The sequence below is a fragment of the Alnus glutinosa genome, chromosome 7 (assembly GCF_958979055.1).
Source record: "Alnus glutinosa chromosome 7, dhAlnGlut1.1, whole genome shotgun sequence".
NCBI classification, from domain to species: Eukaryota; Viridiplantae; Streptophyta; class Magnoliopsida; order Fagales; family Betulaceae; genus Alnus; species Alnus glutinosa.
This window is the reverse complement of record NC_084892.1, coordinates 27,627,563-27,650,623: the sequence shown is the minus strand read 5'-3', so window position 1 is coordinate 27,650,623 and position 23,061 is coordinate 27,627,563. Positions and strand designations below refer to the sequence as shown.

General features: G+C 35.8%; 3 protein-coding genes across 5 annotated transcripts; 1 reads left to right on the top strand and 2 right to left on the bottom strand.

Moving 5' to 3' along the window:
- The first annotated feature begins 545 nt into the window (after positions 1-545).
- On the top strand, positions 546-5,973 carry LOC133873017 (LIMR family protein At5g01460). Its single transcript, XM_062310723.1, has 14 exons — positions 546-1,292; positions 1,393-1,478; positions 2,122-2,234; positions 2,423-2,533; positions 3,014-3,112; positions 3,237-3,359; positions 3,634-3,696; positions 3,772-3,836; positions 4,175-4,284; positions 4,380-4,494; positions 4,600-4,665; positions 5,160-5,270; positions 5,360-5,426; positions 5,531-5,973. Exons 1-14 carry the CDS (start codon positions 943-945, stop codon positions 5,576-5,578), a joined length of 1,527 nt encoding a protein of 508 aa, XP_062166707.1. The 5' UTR covers positions 546-942; the 3' UTR covers positions 5,579-5,973.
- A 1,154-nt stretch (positions 5,974-7,127) lies between these two features.
- LOC133872168 (GDSL esterase/lipase WDL1-like) lies at positions 7,128-11,875 on the bottom strand. 2 transcript variants are annotated; one of them, XM_062309603.1, is made up of 6 exons: positions 11,610-11,875; positions 9,522-9,599; positions 8,861-9,001; positions 8,148-8,224; positions 7,914-8,063; positions 7,128-7,696 (listed from the first exon to the last, which is right to left on the bottom strand). In XM_062309603.1, exons 1-6 carry the CDS (start codon positions 11,790-11,792, stop codon positions 7,483-7,485), a joined length of 843 nt encoding a protein of 280 aa, XP_062165587.1. In that variant the 5' UTR covers positions 11,793-11,875; the 3' UTR covers positions 7,128-7,482. The 2 variants fall into 2 exon arrangements, with proteins under 2 accessions (XP_062165587.1, XP_062165588.1); XM_062309604.1 differs by lacking the exon at positions 9,522-9,599.
- An 8,928-nt stretch (positions 11,876-20,803) lies between these two features.
- On the bottom strand, positions 20,804-22,540 carry LOC133872274 (uncharacterized). 2 transcript variants are annotated; one of them, XM_062309750.1, is made up of 4 exons: positions 21,863-22,540; positions 21,652-21,743; positions 21,477-21,566; positions 20,804-21,374 (listed from the first exon to the last, which is right to left on the bottom strand). In XM_062309750.1, the coding sequence occupies exons 1-3, from the start codon at positions 22,484-22,486 to the stop codon at positions 21,557-21,559; spliced, it is 726 nt and encodes a 241-aa protein (XP_062165734.1). In that variant the 5' UTR covers positions 22,487-22,540; the 3' UTR covers positions 20,804-21,374; positions 21,477-21,556. The 2 variants fall into 2 exon arrangements, with proteins under 2 accessions (XP_062165734.1, XP_062165735.1); XM_062309751.1 differs by having other exon boundaries at positions 20,804-21,352.
- Between the last annotated feature and the right edge of the window lie 521 nt (positions 22,541-23,061).

The window sequence follows — 23,061 nt, the reverse complement described above, 5'->3', positions numbered from 1 at the left end:
ACAAATTGCCAAGATTGTGTACCTTTGATTTCATTCAATTCTGCACTATCCATTTCATCTCTATTCTTATTCCATTCTTATATACACTTTCATCTCTACATTCTTACATAAACATACTCATTCAATCTATAATCACATAAAAGAATAAAAAAGTTCTTTACAGTTAGGTTTGTTGGTAATTCTGGTTCTTTCTTCTTGTTATTGTTTGCTGGTGAGGTTGATTCAATTAGGATTTTCAAATTTTGAATTGGGTTAACAAGATTGTGAATTATTTTTCTGGTTTTGGGCCCAGAAAAAAATAATAAAAAAAACCCGAACCCGCATGAACCCATCCCGATCCGCACTACCCAAGGCCCAGCGGGTTGACCATTCACTATGCGGGTTGCGGATCTTGATTTTTAAACCCGTTCACTGCGGGGCGGGTTGTGAAAAACATGTAAATCCGGCCCAATCCGACCCGCGCCACCCCTATCCTAGACTCCTACGAGTTTTATGTCGAGCTCTCTTTGCCCGCGGAGCTTACGACGAGCCGTTCTTTACATGTCTCTCAAGTCTCAACGTTGAAAATCAAAACTCCCCTCGCCTCGCTTTGACAGGCTGTTTCATTCTTTATCACAGCGAATATGTCAAATTTCCACTAAAGCCCAAACACCTCCCCTCACCACCGTCGCACCGCGCCGTCAGTTTTTCATTTCTCCAATGACAATACCGTAATTTCTCCCACGCGCCCTCCCCAAGAAACGACCTCACCGGAGCCCAATCCCTTTCTTCTTTCTCTATCCCCAAACCTTTGGGTCTCATAGAAAAACCAGATCTACGAAGCCCCATTCAGCAAAAAGAAAAAAGAAAAAAAGAGAAGACATACTACATCTCTCAATCTCTCTCTGTATTCTTCTCTCGATCTCTTCGATCCGATAGGGTTCGAATTCGGAGCTCGAAGCGATGGGGGATTTCAATCTCGCTCTTATAATCGTCGCCATAATTGTGTGCGTCCTCGTCTTCATCTTCAATGTCTACCTCCTTGTCAACTACCAGCACCCCGACGACGCGAACCAGGCCTATTTCCCCAAATTCGTCGTAGTATTGGGGCTATCCGTCGCCGCGATCTCGATACTGATGCTTCCGGCCGACGTGGCCAACCGGCAGGCGTGCCAGCATGCGATATACAATGGCGCGTGTAATCTCACCCTCCCGATGAAGGATCTATGGCTTGCCATCTATATCCTCGACGCCGTGCTTGTTTTCTTCGTTATCCCCTTCGCCATGTTCTACTACGAAGGGGACCAGGACAAGTAGGTACTTCTAGGGTTTCAAATGTTTAATATTGACGGGAATTGGTTAATTAATCATTATTTTTGGTTTTTGGGTTTCGGTGTTGGTATATGCGTGCAGGAGTGTTGGTAAGAGGATCAAAAGCGCGTTGCTATGGGTAGGGACGACGGCGATCGTGTGCGGTCTCGTGCTCGGCATTTTATACGGTTAGTTTTGAAAAAAATCTGATTGTTGATTTGAGCTACATTGATCACATACGAATAGCGTTTTGGGGAATTAGATACTTCATATGCTTATCGCTGATCACAATCAGGTTGTTGCAAGCGATTATAACTTGGTTTCATCATCTACAAAATATCAATGTTTATGGAGGCCTTTTTAGAGCTATATGCATGCTTTAGGATTTAGATAAGCTTGTTTATTCTTTTAGAAATATTTTCTGATATTATTGACAATCTCATTGACATATTCAGAGAATCTAACTGACCCATTTCATAACGATTCTCTTTGTAACAAGATATCATTATTGATTTTGTGTATAGATTTATATATGATGTTTAAGACAGGGAATTGATGAACAATTTCTTGGAAACTCCATCTGTTAGTTGAAATGTAGTCCTTTACCTTTTCTTTGTCGCATGAAGTCAAGTATAATCCCCTCCTCTCCTCCTCCTCTTTTGATGTTTGAGGTTCTTGCTTGCTTGCACTTTTGTCAATTTGCAACATTAGTTGTTGGTTCTCTCTCTCTCTCTCTCTCTCTCTCTCTGTAACCCACACACCCACACAATGTCTGTGTGTGTTACTTCTAATCCTATCTAACTGTTATTTTACACTTTGATGACATATTAGGGATAATTGGAAAGGTGGACTTCAATGTTATGCACCTATCTTCATCCACAACTAACTTCCCTAGTACGTGGGACTTCAATAGTGGACAACAGTGTATTGGAGGCACACACCAGGTTCTGTTTCCACTTACAAACGTCCTATTTATTTGATTGGTTCTATTATTTTGAGAATATATTCTTTCTGTTAGTTCTTGTTCAGCTTTGAAGGTATCATGTGGCATATTACTTGCTTGGTGAAGTTAATAATTCGTTTTCTCATTCTGGTGCATATTTTTACCCTTGTTTTATCCCACCTTTTACAGTGCTCTGCATATTCTGCAAGCGCTTCTTCGGAGAAAACATGGACTATGCGCACTACCTTTCCGGAATACGTCGTTGCTCTTGCTACCATTGTTGGATCCGTACTTTTCGCCGTAAGCTGATTCTTGAAAACTTTGAACTTTTCACTTCATGCTTTTTTATTTTTTATTATAAGTAATCAAAATGTCATTAAAAGTGTAAAGCACTCCCAGGTACACATGAAGTATGCAAGAGAATCCACCTAGCTAGTAGGTGCAAAAAGAACAAGAAAATCATGAACTTTTCACTTAATACTGAAATCATTCTCTTGTAGTTACACCTGAATGTAATCTCAAAAGTTGACATACCCTCATTGTGTTTCTGTATGTAATGAATATGAATGGTTGAGAGGTGAGTTGTGATATTGAATTAGGCGTAAGTATCTCATTAAAGGTCTGATGATTTATCTGCAAGTGTTGTTACTTTATAAAGGGTCCCTAGGAACAAGATACGTGTCATATTTGATCAAATTTAGCATGTTTTATAGAAAGATCATTTCATTTTAAATTTTTTTTACTTATCTTAAAATTTATTATTCCTCTTAATCTATCCAGATATTTGGTGGTGTTGGTATTGCTTGTCTGCCATTGGGACTTATATTTTCATTCGTCCGGCGTCCAAAGGCTGTTATTACTCGCTCACAGTACATCAAGGTGCTCTTGTAGTGTATCATATAGACAAATAAATATTTCTACTCTCTTGTGTTTGTAAAGTTCTGCCATAATGGATTTCCATGTTGTGGTTGCTTATGGATAGTTGCTATTGATATACATGTAGGAAGCGACGGAACTAGGTAAAAAGGCGAGAGAATTGAAGAAAGCAGCTGATGCGCTTCATCAAGAGGAAAGAAGTGGTTCTAAGGGTCGAAAGTGGCGTAAAAATGTGAAGGCTGTGGGAAAGGTAGATTTAAACCTTTGGCATTTATAGAAGTTTGTTTGACACTTATAAAAAAGAAAAGAAAAGAATGTTTGACACTTGGCATTGGGTTTTTATGTATGTACTAAGTACAGCCTATCACGTTTGGATCCTTGAGAATCACCAGGCTAATAGGTATAGGGCTTAGATGCATGTTATTCTAGTTGTGGTGGGGGAAACATATACCTACTGAACTTTTGAGGACTCTCTTCCCTCTTTTTGGTTAGTGGAATTTTTATTGTGCTTGGAAATCTTGCAGGAGTTGCTCCAGTTGGAAGAAGATGTAAAGCTTCTGGAAGAGATGTACCCTCAAGGAGAAAAGGTGACTGTTGTCAATTATGTGAGCTGTTTGCTCTTGTTTTTATTGTTCTGTTAGTAATTTACGTCTTGAATTCAGGCTGAGACTGCTTGGGCTTTGACCGTTCTTGGGTACTTGGCAAAATTTGTGTTGGGAATTTTAGGGTAAGTACTGACATCAGCTGTTTTATTATTCTGATGAATACCATGGTTTCTTTTCTACTTGAGGAATAGCTGATTGTATTGATGAAACCATCATGTAACTAATACATTTAAATATGAGCTTCCATTGACGGTTTTAGCAATAGCTAAGAATTTAACTAAAAAACAATCATGTGATCATAGGTTATATAGCCTTGATTTACGGCTTCAGATTTGATAGAGAATTGTTATTTATTTATTTTGATACTATTATGCGCCATTTTGTGAATCTCATCCAGTATTTCTGATTTGGTTACAAGAATTTTTAGTCAACCTAAGGATCCTTACTGCTTGTTTACCAGGTTGATTGTTTCAGTGGCTTGGGTTGCACATATTGTCATTTATCTGTTGATTAACCCGCCTCTTTCTCCTTTTCTGAATGAGGTTTTCATCAAGCTGGACAATATCTGGGGTAACTTTGGAATATAATTTTTTTCCCTGATATAATATTTTCCTTTTACACTATGGATGTTATTTTAATATATTTTACTCTGCTACTTCCATCAGGTCTTCTGGGTACCGCAGCATTTGCATTCTTCTGCTTTTACCTTCTGCTTGCAGTCATTGCTGGAGCAATGATGCTTGGTCTCAGATTAGTTTTCGTTACAATTCACCCCATGAAGTAATGGATTTTGTTGAATTAACATTTTGTTTTTCTCTGTATTTGTTTGTCACTTTCGGCTGACACTTCAGTGATTGCTCATCAATTGAATTCATCTGTTCACAGGTGGGGAGCCACTCTTATGAACTCTTTTCTATTTAATGTTGCTCTTATTCTCCTTTGCTCCATCAGGTTAGCATCTTTCTTTGGTATTTTGCATTTCCCATTTGCATATTTAAAGTAGAACTTGGAATAATTATTTCTATTGTAGGATTAGCTGAGGACTAGCCCTTGGTCATCATTTACTAGAGGGCTGTGCTTCCTCGAAATAGATGACTTTTCTGAGCTAGTAACTCTGGAAAACTGCTCTTACAAATCTTTCTGACGCAAGTCATCCCACTTATGGTTCAAGTATTTGATATTTTGTACCATGAAAATGTTTGGCATATTGCTCTTAACTCTATTCATGTCATAATATTATTGAATCTGCATTTTCTTAAATTTTTAGCTTTTAAGGTAAGAAGATATAATTTTTTCCATCAGTCAAAAGAAACACCTTTAAAGAAGCAGTTAATTCTTTAACATGACTATAGGCAGTCATGTTACTATCATTACATGGAAAATCATTTTACTTGTAAAAAAAAATTACATGGAAATCATTTTGATTTTGGTTTCTCGTATCGCAGTGTGATTCAATTCTGCTCCACTGCATTTGCATACTATGCTCAAGCGACTGCAGCACAGGAAATATTTGGCCACACGCTACAATCTCTTCGTGGAATTAAATATTTGTACAAGTGAGTTATAATGGTTTTATACACTAATTACTTCTGATTTGGCATGAATTCTCTACTGATTCTTTGGAATATTAATTGTTGCATTGCAGGTACAACGTGTTTCAAATTGCATTTGTCACTCTGGCGGGATTGACCTTTGTGTATTATGCTGCCTTTGTAAGTTTCCTGCACCGACCTTTTTGTTTTTATTGTTCTTGACTGCGTGTGTCATGCCTCTTTTGAACCTGAGAATAATTATGTTGATTCCTTCGAAATGTTAGGGATGGAGAAGAAAAAAACCGAGTGGCAGGTTCCAACTTTCTAGTTAAGGTATGCTTGCCTAGAAAAGCTTGCACCCACCTGGAGGGCATCAGAATTCTCAGTTTCATTCTCTCTTTTGGAGTCATTTTCATGGAGGATGTGTATGGCCTAGTTTTGTTCTACGTTGAAAGGTCAGATTTGAAAGGTCAGAGAAGTGCGCAGTTATCATCTGAGTTGATTTGGGTTACTGCGGCGAGAGGGGCAGGGTGAGTGCTGCTGATGCGGCTATTGTTTCTGGTTGTTTCCCCCCTTTTGTATGTATTATTCCTTTGTTGTACTTGTTTTATACATTGGCTTGGGCATGTAAGTGTGATATCCTCTGCAATTTGGGAACTGGGTTTTGAGAACTATTCTTGATGTAATATAGCCATTGAGCAGAAAAAAAGTTGTTTGAGCATATCCATTTTTATGTTCATATTTTGTGTGCATTATTTGCCTTATCTTAAATTAAGTTTGAAGTATTATTTGATGAAAATGTGTTAGAAAGCTGATTAGAAGAAACTTTTTTTGTGCCATGGTTATAAAAGATGTTCAAGATGATTAATTGATTCTGAACTACTTGTTTTAAGCTTGCATTATTATCTTCTCGTTTTCCCCATGTTCGGATATCAAGTGTTTCAGGTTTAAGGAAACCGCTCCTCATGGTTGTGTTGGAGCACCGAGGTCCCTCCATGACGTCCGTGTCAGTGGGCAATGGCTGTTACCTAGCTACCCTTAATAGCCGTTTTTTTTTTTTTTTTTTTTTTTTTGGGAGATTATGTAATTTATTTATGCTCCGTTTGTTTTAGGGTAAATGGTTTTTGAAAAATGATTTCAGCATTTTTCGGTGTTTGGTGGGAGCGAAAATAATAGTCAACTGGAAAATAATTTCCATTTAACTAAAAATGCTTAGTAAATTTCAAAAAGTGATAAACGCTTTTTAAAAGTGTACATCATTTTTTTCCAGACAGCAGGCACAGTCGACCTTCTTTTAAATAATGGAATCAACCATCTTTTTAATAATGTAATTGACCCTCACGTTCAAACAGTTGACCATCGTCGGAATTCTGTCAGTGCTTAAATCTGAAAATTTCTATCGAAATCCGGCGACATCCGGCCACCGTCGCCAAATTTCGGCCAGACTGGCTAGATACTTTTGTCGGAATCCGCCACAAATGGCCAAATTTTGGCCACTTTTGCCGAAATCCAGCTAACCCAGATTTCGTTCATGCCAAATAATATAAAATAATTTCATACAACCCACATATAACATTGACATGTGTCCTTTAAACATATGAGAAGTACATGTTTTTTTATTAATGCTATTAAAAAAGCATGTGAGAAGCATATGCTATTAAAACATATATGTTTCACACATACCAAGGGACATATGTCAATCTTATATGTATGTTGTATATTTGTAGGGAATTTTTGTCCATATTTTTATGTCGTGAATGAAAACTGAATTTTGTAAATTAATATGATTGAATAAAAATATTTGTAATTTTCCGTACGTGTCAAACACTAAAAAATGTTTTCAGCGAAAAACGTTTTCATGAAAAATGACTTCTAAAAATATTTTTCAACAAAAATCATTTTATGCCGAAACGAATAAAGCATTAATGGAAAAAAGTAGACAGAGGTCTTACATTTAGGCTTGAGCCCAAACTTGGGTCTCGAATTTATCAAATTGAAAACTGGGATTTTAAAATCAAAATGACCTAAAACACATGGGATCCTGACATGATTTCATATATTTTTATTGGCCAATAATTGCTTTCTAACCCATTAAAAGCCAAAACTGAACAACATATAATCGTTGCCTTTTCCAAGCATACGATTCTCACTCTCCTTTTCTTCCCCCTTCTCCTCATACCAAGTAGCATTGAAGTCTAATTTGAAGACTTCGTAAAGTTGGAAACAAATAGGTTAACTAACTATTCTCTGTTTTTCTGTGGTAGCTGATCTCAGAGACGTTGACAGTAGTCTTGCCATCAAGGCTAACAGGATCATAGGGTGAATCCTCTGCAAATTCAGCAGGCAGTGACTTCCAGTGTAGACTTGGTTCCCAGTCTGCCTCAGTAAGGACCTTCATTATTTCCTTCACCACTATCTTACTCCCCTCAGATGTAAAGTGAATTCCATCCCTGGAGAAGGACCGTGGAGTAGCCCAGTGAACAAGGCATGTAAGTTTGAAGAAAACATTAACAGTACGTTTGGTATGCGGAAGAGACTCTTGCAATGCATATTTTCCGAAGTGAGGAATAACTATTCCTTTTCTATGGGAATAGCAAATTATATTATTCATGTTTAATCGGCTTCAAGTGGAAACAAAAAGTAGGTAACATGTGAAAGCAAACTCACGTAAAGCTTGTAGTCAACCAATCATCCCTTTTTTGAATGGCGGTCCATAGATCAATGGCCTTGATGTCCATCTCCCTGCACAGCTCTAAACAAGCTTCTGAATATATTCTGCAGGACTCATTTGTCCGACGCAGCTCTCCTAATGTGATACTGTTTTCAATAAAAACATGTTCTATTAGGACTGAGTAATTCCCACATGAACGGAAAGAAATACAAAGTTTGCAGCATAAGCACCTGAGTGTTTCACAAATTTGTTCCTCATTGACAGGAGGAGCACTAAGAAAGATAATGCGAGTCTTTTCAGAAAGGCTCTGCCAACCAAAACAATTTTTGTTCATACACTACTCATAACATCACTAAGGGAGAAATCATGTTTGTTCAAAGGCATAGGACAAAAAATTTATACCAGAAAAGTCATATGGTTTTTGTGATGTATAGCAGAGACAATGAAGAAACCTAGCTAGTAGTTACATTCATGGATAGCTATAGGGAAGGTATAGAACGGTGGATTAATTGGCCAAGGATCGTGTTAAATTACCAATTATTCTAAAAGCTTAAGTTAATAGAAAATAATGAATGTAATCATTTAATTAATAGTTTAACACTCCTCCCACGGGTGGTCTCAAACTCCCCCTCAATAAGTTAGGTCAAAAACGTAGAATATTTAATTGAAATGAGAGGTAAACTGTAGAGTCAGGTTTGAACTCAAGACCTTTGCTTTGATACCATATTAAATCATCAATTATCCCAAAACTTAAACATAGTAGCAAAGAGAGAGATTTGAAGTTCTTCGTACCAAGGGGCTTACTATAGATTTTTATTTTTTTGTAGATTTCGCGAATTGTGCCCCTAAGAGGTTCTATCAAATAGATTAACTTGAACAAAAAATCAAAGTATTCCAACTATTCAAATAGCAATAAATGCTGCAACAGCCCTGGAGGAGATACCTTTAGATGGAGAGCAATCTTCTTCATATTTTCAATATACTCGGGAAGAGGTACATGAGGGCCTAGGCCAGATGGTTGAGGGTGGATTGAATCATTACCACCAAAATAGACAATCACCAAAGAAGGTTGTATGGCGGCATCCTAACATAATAACAAAACACAAAAATGTAGTATTAGATTCTGAAAAGAATTAAATAGAAAAGAGAAGAAAGAGAAGTACAATAGTAGGAGGGAATGCCCTATATGCCCAAAGAAATGCTGTCAACCTCATGACATTGTGCAAAAGCTGAACCTAGATACGCAAGAGATCCATGGAGTTTTACAAGTTCAACCATGTACGACCCTTTTTCACTAAGAAATCAACTTTAGATGGATGTTCGATCTCAGTAAATCCCAACTCATTTCATGGCAACTTCAGCCCTGTGATGAGTGAGGTTTGATTGCATATGAACTATGGACTACTTAATCCGGCCACTAGCTTGTTGTTACAGCTTCTTATGAAAGATGGATTGTCTTTTTTTTTTTTTTTTTTCTTTTTCCCTGAATGGAATATGGATTGGCTATTGGCAATAAAAGTCTATTTTGCAATTTCCAGGTATTGACAGGGATGAATACAGTATAATCTTCTAGTATGAAGTTAGTGACGAAACATACACAATACCTTTGGAAAAACTTGATCTAAAACCTGCAGAGCACGCCTTGAGTTCCAACCGGAGTATCCTCGCAACAGTATGTCTGCCTTTAAAGAGTTATGAATCTAAAATCAGTTTATGCCTAATCTTATAGCACATGAAAAATGTAGTGGAACTGCTGTGTTAGGTTGTGAAAATTGAAAGGAAGAAGATCGAACTGAAATTTCAAGAACCTCAGGCTAAAAACTAGATTTAGCCTGATTCAAAACTGGGCTTTAACAATAGTTTAAAATAGCATAAGAGAAAAATATTTTCTCTATATTGACCAGGGGAAGTCAATGACATATATCTCTCCCTCTTATAACAATGTAAAGTTTAAGCAGCAAAAATTTAATTAAGACAAGTAGAGAGATTAAATTAACAAAGAAAGAAGCACAGGCTTTCTTGGTGAGGAACTAAAATTATAAGAAAAAATAAGGGAAAAATACACATAACTCCTTCAAACAAACTACCACATCATTGTCAATGTACCCCCCAAACTACCAATTGTGTCAATCTCTTCCCTTAAACTACCAGAAAATATCAATGTCCCCCTAATGACAAAAATGCCCTTCATAAAATTATTAAAATAAAATAAAAACTAAAAAAACTTATTAAAAAAATATAAAATAACAAAAATTTATTCCAAAAAAAAAAAAATAATTTTCAGTTTTTTTTTTCTTTTAAAAAAAAATTGTTCTTTTTCGTTTTTTTTTTTTTTTTTTTTTTTTCATTTGTTTTATTTTTAAAAACCTCAGACTGAGAAAGGAAAGAAGCTCATATATGTACAAAAAAAGTTTTCAAAAATCAAGTAGAAAGGAAAGGAAATTATGCTTTTAGCACTATAAACTGTCCTGACTCACCATAATAACACAAAAATGGAAAAATTTTAAAAGTGAAAAATATAACAAGAACCAGATTATTTATCAGATAACATGATAAGCGACAATTTAATAGTACTAATCATACATAATTCTCTTCGAACAAAAAGAAATTAATGTGCATGTCATGTCACCAATGTGTTTCTTCATGCATGCGCCTTGGTTTACAGGGCTGAATGGAGAATCCACTAAAACCACCACTAGGGCCCGAAAGGTCTCAGGTAATTGTGTTACTTTGGCAATTTTTCTAATTCTTCAATGAATGTTTGCTTCTCTTTTGTTTGTTTGTTGGCAGACAAAAGGGTGTCAACGTACATAGTCCTAGTTGCTTTCCAACCAAAAAGAATAGGGTGTGCTTGTTTCCAACTAGTTCAATCCATGATCCATTCAATAGAAAACCTTACACAAAAGTCATTATTATTATTATTATTTTTTTATTTTTTACAAAAATAAATGTATTGCTTCTATACACATGTTGTTGAAATATTCATTAAATTATTAAATTCACCATATCCCATATCTTTTGGAGATGATCGAGCGGTAATTTAACATTGCATTAGAGCAGAGGTACTGATTTCGAACTTGACTCCGTAATTTATCTCACATTTTACGTGTTGGGCTCACTTACAGTGGGGGTTGAGAGAGGGAGTTTGAGTCCACATGAGAAGAGTAGTTTTAGAATAAGCGGTAATTTAACACGTATCAATTGACAGTAAACAAGAAGATGAAAATAAATGTAATATTTTCTATATTAACTCCTCATACATCCTCTATGGAGGGTAAAACAATTTTCTCCACATTTGTAAGAACATCTAGGCATCATTATTTAGACCTTTACATATTCCTAAGTATCATTTTCTCTTACCCACAAAGAAAAAGAAACATTGTGGATTACCAATCAGACAGAAAATTGAAATGAAGCAAACTAAAGTGATGCCTAAGCACAGTTAAAAGATTAACCCATGTGGATTCAGATTCTGCCACTAAAAATGCCACCCACAACAGGATGAATCCTGAAATGACACACGTAGAATTATGATATATCTTTGACACCAACAACAAACAGCGTCCGCAAATTCACAACCTTAAAAAAATCACATATAATCTGAACAACACAGGCATCAGGCATCAGTTGCAGCAGACGAACAGTATCTTAAACCATAAAACAAACGCGGAGGAAAAAAAAAAAGTAATTACCTTTCGAGCATACAAGTCAGCAAGAATAGCACCCCATCCTTCGTCACTGAAACTTAGCTGAACTATGGAGGATCCAAACAACACAAACAGGGGTCTCGCAGGTCCAACCATTTCTCTCTCTCGATCGAGCTCGCTGGATTCTCTCGACTCCTCAAAGTGGAATTTATAGACCTCGATCGTCATGGGCCTGCCTGAGCACGCGTAGACGCGCTCGAATGAGTGGGGGACTATTCATTAATATTCTCTCTGTCTTTGTTTTTGTTTGCCTGAACGAATAAGAGTCGAGGTTGAAGTATAGTATCGATTATATATGCCCTACCGTATGAGATCGGGGAAGATATTCTACAACATTTTAAGGTTTTTTTATTTTTATTTTTATTTTTTTTATTATTATTATTACTAAATACCTTTTTGACCCTAATTTTAACGATTTTTTTTTTTTTTTTACCTTAATTTTATTATTGAATCTTGATTATAGGTGGTACCTCACTTATGGACATATACCTAAATAGTACATTTGTCTATCTACCGTCAATAAAATTAATGAATTTCTATATTAAATCAATCAAAACTTGTTACGTGTCATATGTCTCGTTAAAAAAAAAAAAAAAACTTATATTTAAAAATCAAGAAAATATTAAAAAATAATTAAAAAAGGAAATACAATAAAATAAAATGAAGGGGTGACTCTAGCCGCCTCTTTAGGCTGCTAATTGGGTGGCCGTTACTCCTATTTTGGTCAATGGAGTGGTTGAGGAGTTGGCCGAATCCACCCCAATTTTAAAGAGAAATGTTAGAAATTATTATTATTATTATTATTATTTTTTTTTTTTTAACTTTTCAAAGAAATCCTGCTATATATATATATATATATATATTATTTTAGAAAACTTTCAAGGCACCCATTAAAGTATGGATACTTTCATGCTAGATTCAGCTCAACGTAAAGTGGCCAAAACTTTTGTTGGAGACCCATGCGGTGGGCCATGACTCTAATTGTTTGGAGGCATTAATCCTGATAATAAAGGAGCAAAGCACAAAAATAATGTCATTGTAGGGTCTCTCGCATGAATGAGCCATATCCATCATGGTATGGTCCATGTTCGGTAACAACATCCAATGTGACACTTTCTTTCTTTTTCAAAGGGTGTTTTTGTCTTTTTCATTTGCATTAATCGTATGGGATCAGGGAAGATATTCTACAACATTTTAAGGTTTTTTTATTTCTTTTTTTTTTTTAAAAAAAAAAATTATTATTAAATACCTTTTTGACCCTAATTTTAACAATTTTTTTTACTTTAATTTTATTATTGAATCTCGATTATAGGTGATACCTCGCTTATGGACATATACCTAAATAGTACATTCGTCTATCTACTGTCAACAAAACTAATGAATTTTTATATTAAATCAATCAAAACTTGTGGCATGTTATATGCCTCGTTAAAAAAAAAAATATTAAAAAACTTATATTTAAAAGTCAAGAAAATATAGAAAATATTAAAAAATAATTAAAAAAGGAAATACAATAAAATAAAATGAAGGGGTGACTATAGTTACCTCTTTAGGCTAATTGGGTGGCCGATTACTCCTATTTTGGCTGACGGAACGGCCGAGGAGTTGACCAAATCCACCCCAATTTTGGTCGTCGGTCAAAAAGTATTTCTCTTCCTCTGTTTTGATGTATATAAACTACACTTTATCGACATCATGTTGCTCTTTATCTCAAATTGGCGTGGGTAGTGCGCGTGTGAGATATCATTATTGGGCAAATAGTTTGAGGAGAATAGCAAGAGGACTTGGCCGGTGGAGCATGAAAACCACTTTACCCCTAATTTCTCGTTTCTTTGTTGGGTGGGCAAGATAACGTCAATCCCTTTATTCCTCTTCTCTTTCTCTATTATATCTAGAAATTCCAGCCAATGGCCCCCTAGAGATGGCCAATGGTGGGGCATACCTCAGCCTGATATAAAGAGAGATATGGTTTCCTGCTAACTAAAAATACAATTTTTTACTAACTAAGCTACGTGACAGAGAATCATATGTGAGTTTCAGACTTTAGGTTATTATTATTATTATTTTTTTTTTTTCAAAGAGATATGATTTCTTGCCACGTAGGTTAGTTGGTGAAAAATTGTGTTTTTAGTTGGCAGGGAATCATGTCTCATTTAGGGGTGGCCCGAAGACTGTTATAAATAAAAATATTGGAACTACAGAAATTAATGAAAGCAAAATAAAAACTTGTATGGAAAAATCACTGAATTCTTGGACAGTAAGACAAATATTAATCTGTTTCTTAGGCAAATTTTGCCTCCCACTTATACGATAAGTTTTGCAAAATGTAATACAACAATTTTGTCATCAGGATACAATACTGTCTGAATGTAGTGTGCAGATTACAAATTTTGAACACTACTTTGAATAAGAAATTATGTAACAGCTAGCAGAGAAAAAGAAGAGAAGAAAAATATCCCATAAAATATGTAGGAAAAATATATTTTTAAATTATAGAAGAAGTTTATTATAGTTTTTAGCTGTTGAAAATGCAATTTCTAATTGTTGAAAAAATAGTTAGAAAACGCAATTTCTAACCGTTGAGAAATAGTCAAATATTTAAAACTATGATTGTTAGAATAGCAGTTATATACATAAAAAAAAATACACATGTAAATAATAAGCTCGTGTGCAACGATGCGCACATGCGTCTAAAGTGACACGTTGTGTGCGTATGACGGCTAGTGCGAAGCATGTGTACTCAAAATCTAATCTAGTATAAAAGCAAGATAAATGCTTATAAAGAACACAAAAAAACTAATAGTTTTTCAATGTGGGACAAAGAGTAATTAAAAAAATAGAGGCAAAGTTGAAATATTCAAATTGAAGGGAAACTTCAATTTTTATGAAATAATTTTCAACAAAAACCACCCCTAGATCCATTTGGGGGTGTCCCGCAGGCCACCTCTGTCCTCTAGGGGTGGCCGCACGCCATCCTCGGCAGCCACCCCTTTCTTCTTCTTTTTTTTTTTTTTTTTAAAAAATAATTTTTTAAAAATTATATATTTTATTAAGATTGACATATATTGTTATTTTATTGGCGCTAACGTGATGTCTAACAGAATCTGTCAAGATTTTTAACGGAATTTGACTCCAGTGAGTGATTTATAAATTAGGCCAACCACATAGATCTCTGAATTAAGTTTGATAACGCACAAAACAATTTGTAATTTAGGCTAAGCACAAGGACTAGTGGTACAATTTTTCCCAAAATTTACACTTGCCACGAGTACGAAACGGCCGACACGTGACCCGATGTTCTGGGACATGATCTAGTAGATTTGGAGCTTTATTATTGGTGGGGAGCGTAAACAAAGCCATTGATGCCAAAAATGTACACTTGAGAATTGAGATATGCCAAAAGGTAGTTATAAAAAGGGGAAATTATACTTTACCCTATTGATATATCCACCATATGGCAATTTGGCCCCCAATATTTAAAAATTGGTAGATGACCCCCTTGACGTTAACAAAATGTGTCAAAGTGGACATTTCGTCCACCCGCCCGTCATTTTGGACGGAAAGACGGTCACGTGCGTTGCACTGACCGTTTTACACAAATCGATTCCCTAAAATACCCTCAACTCCATCAAGCCCTACAAACGCACAAGGTCGACACTTCTTGACCATTCTTGGACACCTTGGTTCATTTATTTTGTCTTCTCCCACACTGAGAGCTTCTAGAAATTAGGGTTTCGAAAGTTGCTTCTAGTTCGAAGAATCTTCTTGCCGATGATGCAACCATCGGGCACTACTTCTTCAGAGTCGGATTCTTCAAGGAGTGGGGCAACATCTACAGTGAAGCCACTCTGTTATTGTGAGCGTTCGACTTGTGTGTTAACCTCCTACACCGAACGAAGTTTCAATAGGAGGTTTCAAAAATGCGAGAATTACAAGGTATAAGTCGAAAACTCTCATTAACTGTAAATTTGTATGATGGGTATGTTGCAGATTTCCATTATTTTGAAAATTAGGGTTTAGGTTGTACTCATTGTTAAAGTGAGCAGTTTTTATAACTTTTGGATAGATTAAAGTTGTGTTTCTTAGTAGTGGTATTTTTAAGTGCAGTTTTGTTCTAATTTATAGGTACATTTGGTATGGTGATTTTTTTTTTTTTTTAGGGGGTGGGGGGGGGGGGGGGGGGGGGGGGGGGGGGGGTGGGGATTATGGAATTTTCTTGTTTAATAAGGTATTGGTTTGCTTTATACTATGTATATATATTTGTTCGGCATCTAGGTAGGTTTGCTGCTGCTCCCACTACGATCTGCTTATTAATTTTTGTAGATGAAATATTCTTAGTGAACAAATGAGCAACCCCATTTGAAATTTGAGTCGGATTTAAACTATATAAGTCCTTGTATTGTTGGGATGACATTCTTAGGAGTTTAGTTTTTGGTTGGATTTTAATTGGTAGCTTAAAATTTGACAAATTATGATCATGTGCTTATTTATTTGACAAAATTTGACAAATAAGTCCTGGGATTGTTGTGATTACATTATTAGGAGTTTAGTGTTTGGTTGGATTTTAATTGGTAGCTTAAAATTTGACAAATCATAATCGGGTGCTTATTTATTTAACAAAAATTATTTGACAAATAAGTCCTGGTATTGTTGTGATTATTTATTTACTACAATTTATTATAATCTATTATGCTATTTTTTTTTTTTATTATTATTATTTATTTATTATTTTTTTTATTTTTTTTTGTCCTGGCGTTTTGCAGATAAATCAAGAGTGTGGTTTTTGGAAATGAATTGATCCTAAAATGTGTCCATACGGAGAGAGGATAGTAGGCCGTTTGCGGGAATTGCATGTCAGTTTGATTCAAGACGCCGAACGATGTCGTACAATGGTTGAAACTGAAGTTGCAAAGTTGAAGGTGAAGATGGAGAGTGAAAAAGCTGAATGATGTCGTATAATGTTTGAAACTGAAGTTACAAAGTTGAAGATGAAGATGGAGATTGAAAATGCCACCTTTTGTAAAAAAATCGAAATTGGGGAGATCAATTACCAAGCAATGAAGAAGAATTATAAGACAATAATTGCATGTACATGGATATTGATCGTGTAATAACCTTGACCCTCTTTAAGGGATAAAATGGTAATTTTTCCTTAAGTAAGAAACTAGGCAATAGTGGGTTAGCTCAGCAATGAGAATGGTTTAAAAAAAAAAAAATTATATTTTATTAGATAATCAATTTTTGTATTTTATTAAGTAAATGTTTTTACTTTTAATAATATTATATTAATATTTATACCCAAACCCTAGCCCTATAAATATATACTTAAGTCAGCTCCTCTCCCCTTTTTACAATCTAGCCGCCTCACCCTTTCTCACCCCAAGCATTTCCTGTTGACTTTCTCTCTCTTTCTCTCTCTCTCTCTCTCTATTGGGGACCACTGCAGGTGAACTTCTTGTACCTTCCTCCTCACTTTTCTTTCAAATAACCTTGACTAGTCTTTAACTTTATAGTTTAGTGTTTCTTTCTTTCTTTTCTTTTACTCTTATCTGATTACCGTACATTCACATCATGCTGTTCTCTTGCTACTTACTGATTTTTTTTTTTCTTCTTGTTTCACCCTTTTTCCGGTACTTTTGTGCTTTAGTTGTAATTTTATTTATTTATTTATTCCTCTTACTTGTTATGGGATGTACTTCTTGTTTTATTTTTATTTATTTATTTTGTTTTCTTCACTAACCGTGGCCTCCTTGGTAGCATGACTTACCTTGTCTTCTTCTTCATTACTTTTTGTGGTTGTTGATGTTTTCTTCCTTCAAGAATTAGACTTTCAACTTGACTTTCACTTTTATTCTCTTTATTATTATTTATGGGTTTCTTGCCTTGATTCTGTACAAACAGAGTCTTGTATGCCCTTTTTGTTTTGTCCTTCTCATTTCAACCCACGCCTTAAGTCAGTGTTAGAGACAACCCAGCAGCCCAACGGCTACTAGCCGTTGGAGACAACACAGGCTCCAAACTTGCTGCACATCATGTCCATTCAACAGCTTCTCGAATCCCTTCTTTCCAAATCAGTTCCCCAAATCATGCAATCCCTCCAATCATGGGATTCAACCAGCGTGCTACGCAAGGAGTATCTCCTCCACATTCTGTCACTCCTCAAATCCTGGAACCAACCGAGACTATCAACTACATTAAGGAAGTTCCACCCCAGTCCAGTAAATCCCGTGCCTTGACTTACCATACTCTACCTATGTCAGATTTGAGTACGCAGCAAGGCTGCTCTCTCTCAAGGAAATTTACCTCAGAAAATGTCCTCTCTTATTTGGCATTTTCGATTGGGACATCCCTCTAGTGATGTAGTTTCTAGAATTGTCAAGTCTTTCAATCTTCCTGTTTCAAATTCTATTTCCAACTCTAATAAAATAAGCCTTTGTGATTCCTGTCAACTTGGAAAGAGCAAAAGATTACCATTCTCTGCATCTCACAGACAAACTCTCACTCCTTTGAGCTTAATTCACACTGATATTTGGACCTCCCCAATTATCTCAATATCTGGCTACAAATATTATGTAATTTTCATAGATGACTACTCAAGATACACATAGCTATATCCACTTAAAACCAAATCCGAAGTTTATGAATGTTTTGTTAAGTTCAAATTACTTGTGGAGAAGCAATTTTCCTCCCCCATTCAGCAGCACCGAAGCTAAGTATTGGGCTCTAGCCATCACCACTGCTGAAATGTTCTGGTTGCGTATGCTTCTCAAAGACATTCATGTTTTCTTATCTGCTACACCCACCATCTGGTGTGATAATGTTAATGCCCTTGCATTGGCATCCAATCCTATCTATCACGTCCGCACCAAGCATATCGAGGTTGATTATCATTTTGTGCGAGAAAAGGTCCTAAATCAAGATGTTCTTCTCAAATTTATCTCCACAGATGATCAGGTGGTTGATATTTTTACCAAAGGTTTAGGTTCTGCTCGGTTTGTTTATCTTCGACTCAAGCTCATGGTGATTCCATCCCCCATTAGCTTGCGAGGGGGTGTTAGAGACAACCCAGCAGCCCAATGGCTACTAGCCGTTGGAGACAACACAGGCTCCAAACTTGCTGCACATCATGTCCATTCAGCAGCTTCTCGAATCCCTTCTTTCCAAATCAGTTCCCCAAATCATGCAATCCCTCCAATCATGGGATTCAACCAATGTGCTACGCAAGGAGTATCTCCTCCACATTCAGTCACTCCTCAAATCCTGGAACCAGCCGAGACTATCAACTATATTAAGGAAGTTCCACCCCAGTCCAGTAAATCCTGTGCCTTGACTTACCATACTCTACCTATGTCAGATTTGAGTACGCAGCAAGGCTGCTCTCTCTCAAGGAAATTTACCTCAGCAAATGTCAACATTTTCTGAATGCATATCACCTAGAATTTTCTGTAATTAATCACCATTATTCTTTCTATACTTAGTCTAGCGTATGTATATAAAAGGAGCACTGCTGTCCTTGTAAATTCAAGTTGAGAAAATACAATAAACCTTCTTTATTTTCAGTCAAGTCATTCCCCTTTTTGCTTGTTTGTTAATATAATTGTATGTTTCATATAAAGGATAGGCCTTAACTTAGTTTTATTGAGAATTGAATCGCAATTTATTAACGATATGTCATAAGAAGTTTGGAAGGGTTTTTAAGAGATTCAATGTTTTAAGAAAAGATTTTAATAAGAAGGTTATTTTGTGTAAATAGTGATATGTGTTAATTGTGTCTTGAACTGCGTCAGGAAATAAATTGTTTTTGAGGTTCTAAAGAAAATGAATTTAACTCAATTGTTTTATGGTTGAGGACTACTTTACCGAGCATTTCTCGCTCACTCTTATTTTGTTTTGTTTTCAGGTTTTGAGCAATGAAACTTAGGCAACCGAAAATTGAGAATTTAGGCTAGCGGTAGGAGCATTGCATGACCCTTTTGCTGTCTCAAGTGCACTAGCACGAACTTACGCCTTTTAAGCTTTTATCTATGTTGTCAGACTTAACTGTTATTTTGATAATCGTTTTCCGGTTGTAATGAAGTTTATGAATTTATCCATTTCTGTTTACTTTAGAAATCATGCATCCTAGTTGAGTGCTTTGGCAAACCTTATGATTTTTGCGTCTCTGAGTTTGTATAAGGACGACCCTAACCCTAGCCGGTTCGAGGCGTTACAGATCGTGGCGTACCTGTTTATAGCTGGATCAGCATCAAATGGTGTATTTGAAGCTGGATGTGATCGCATGTTGTTACCTTGAAGACAATAGTCATTTTTTGTAATGTAGGCCATCACAAGGGTGTGTAATATATGCCATTTTTTTGTATGTGTTTAGGGTTGATCTTTTGTACACAACATACTGGAGTTGTTTGGTAATGGATTGTGAATTGAAATATTTATTTGAATAGTAGTAAAAAGTGATTGATGTGATATAAAATTTGAGAAAGTTTTATAGAAAAGTGAAAAAGTTTTGTTTTGTAGTGAATTTTTTTATTTGAATAGTAATAAAAAATTATTGATATGATGTAAAAAGTGTAAAAAAGTTAGAATGTTTTTTATTTGATATTTTTGGGAGAAGTGAAATGGGAATTGGAAATTGAAAATTTTCCAATTGGTTACCAAACAGGCTCACTATAACCTAAACATGAAGAAAGGGATGTATGTGATGAATGATGCTTTCTAGTTTATGTGCACAATTTTTAACTTGTTGTCTTGTTGTTCTTTACAATAGAAGACGCATATGCACATTTTTAACTTGGCAAGTTGTGTCCATTTTTTCTTAACTTTATATTACTTGTCAAACAATGTAAGTGGAACCTAATGATATTGTTTTCATTAGTCAAATTGGTAAGTTGGCAAACTGAAACAAACATTAGTCAAATTGGTAAGTTGGCAAGTTTGCAACAAGCCAAGTTTTTGAAACAACTTGGCAAGTTGTTTCCAATAGTCAAATTGACCCAACAAAGCCTTCACAATGTACAGAACATGCATCTGCCCAAACTTTCTCAATATACCAAACATTCATCTAATTATGTCCAAACACATACTTTTACCAAAACCTGCATTTATCAAATATTCTTCAAACACACATAATCCATAATTCATAAACCTATATAATCCAGATTCTTCAAACACACAATCCATAAACCAAGCTACATAATCCATATTGTTCAAACACACATAATCCATAAACCAAGCTACATATTCCATAATCCATATTCTTCAAACACACATAATCCATAAACCAAGCTACATAATCCATAGTCCACTATCCAAACACGCAACCAAGCTACATAATCCATAAACCTGCATTTACCAAACTTGTCCAACCATTTCCTAACATTTCATTACATTACACAAATTGTGCAAATTGTCCAAAACACTTGTCAATGCTTCCATTGTGGCTTTTTCTTCTTCAACTTGGACTCCATAATATGTATTCCTTTTTCAATGGTATGCACAACGCTTTTTTCCTTTGGATTTCTCTTTTGCAGCAACAGGTGGGGTGATTGGGTTCAATTCGTATACTTTCCCTCCACCTACATCTTCAATAGTTGTTCTAGCAGTTAGGTCAATTCAAACTGTGGGTTTTGGATTTGTTGGAACGCTGCGCCATTGGGCTTTTAATCTGTCAGACACTTTCTTGGGTGGTGGAGGTGGTCTGGGTGCTGGAGGTTGCCTGTTCCAACATGGCACTATAAGTCCAACAGTATTTTCCTGCCATAAGTTTAGTATCAGTGAGATTGATAAATACCCAAATAAAAAAAAAATGTTGAGTTCTAAAAACACTAAAATAAAGTAACAAATAAATCATAATACCACATGTCTTTGAACAGATGAAGTAGCTGCTACAATGGGTTGCTTTGAAGCACAACTGCGATCAATTAAAACACCTCTCCTTATAGGAATCTAACAACCAAAAAAATCATGTATGTAATCAGTCTAGTGTTTGGTTTATATTCATAAATGCTCATGATAGGAATACGTTGTTTACTTTTTGTTATGTGGCTGTGCACCTCCCCTTCGACTTGAGGTTGCTAGCTTTGTATCTTCTCTTCGACTACTGCTACTTCCAACACTTTGTGTCTGAAGCCCAACATGAATAACATAGCAAACAAGATATTACACATTTAAGTAATCAAAAATATATAAACTCAATACATCAACAATAATACAATACAAGTATATGGAGAGAGGAAACTCACACTTGCTGGAGATGGAATAGGCAACTCAACTTCTGTCGCGGGTTGCCTATAATTTGATGCCAGATACTTCTTCTTTGGACAAGTCTTGGTATTGTGTCCAAACAGTTTGCAGAAACTGCATTTACCTTTCACTCCAAACTTCCTCATCCTGTAAGGATTCTTTGGTTCTCTTGACTCATCAGGACTTCTTGTTCTGGCCTTTCGAGGTCTGCCTAGGGCCACTCTTGATTTAGGCAGTTCCAAAACACCGTGGTTGATCCAAATCCACTTTTCCTCACTAGGAACTGGATATATCATGGGAGCATACGCCTTCTTGAACATCTTAATGCTATAGTAGTGATCCACATAATCCTTCGGTTTGTGTCCATGGAAGGTTATGGCAGAATATCCATGTGCACATGAGACCCTAGTCATTTCCCACTTCCTGCATCCACTTGTCCTCTTCCTCAAATCCATGACGTACGTTCTACGTCCCTTCTCTACTTCAAACATACTATCATCAGCATAACGGGAAAGGCAGTCTGTTGCCTCTTCACTGACGGCCTTAAGCTTCTCAACAATTTTAGGGCACAACTTGCCCTTCAATGTTTTAATGCCATATCTTTTTAGTTGGTACCTTCTCATGGGCTGCTTAGGACAAGTTATGAGATGACAAGTGTCATACGCCTATTGGAGCTAGTTTTACCAATAAGCAAAAAAAACTATAATACCTATAAACCTATGTGTTTTACTCATGCAATTTCAATTTGTCAATAAAACCCACCAGCAACCATACTCCTTTTGGGAAAATGTGAGAAAACTTTTTATTAAATGATATATATGGATATGTGAAGGCGGATAATTTCAACTTTCACCTACTCATATTCTATTATTCGTCTGCATGTGTGGGAATATCGAATATGGTATCTATTTGCCTACAATTAGGGGTTGAAAATTCGCCCTTAAAATATCATAAATCCGTCTTATGATTAGAATTAAATTTAAAATATTTCACCCTTAAAATATCATAAATCCATCTTATGATTAGAATTAAACTTACATAAAATAAGAATTAAAACAATTCAATATAAATCTCTTCCTCTTCCTCCTCCGCACTTGACAGCCCTATTGCATCAAATTAAGATGCGGGTATAATGATTATTGGCACAGATTCCAAGAACTCAAGCCACCAGTAAAGGTGGTTAAAGGTGTATAAAGAG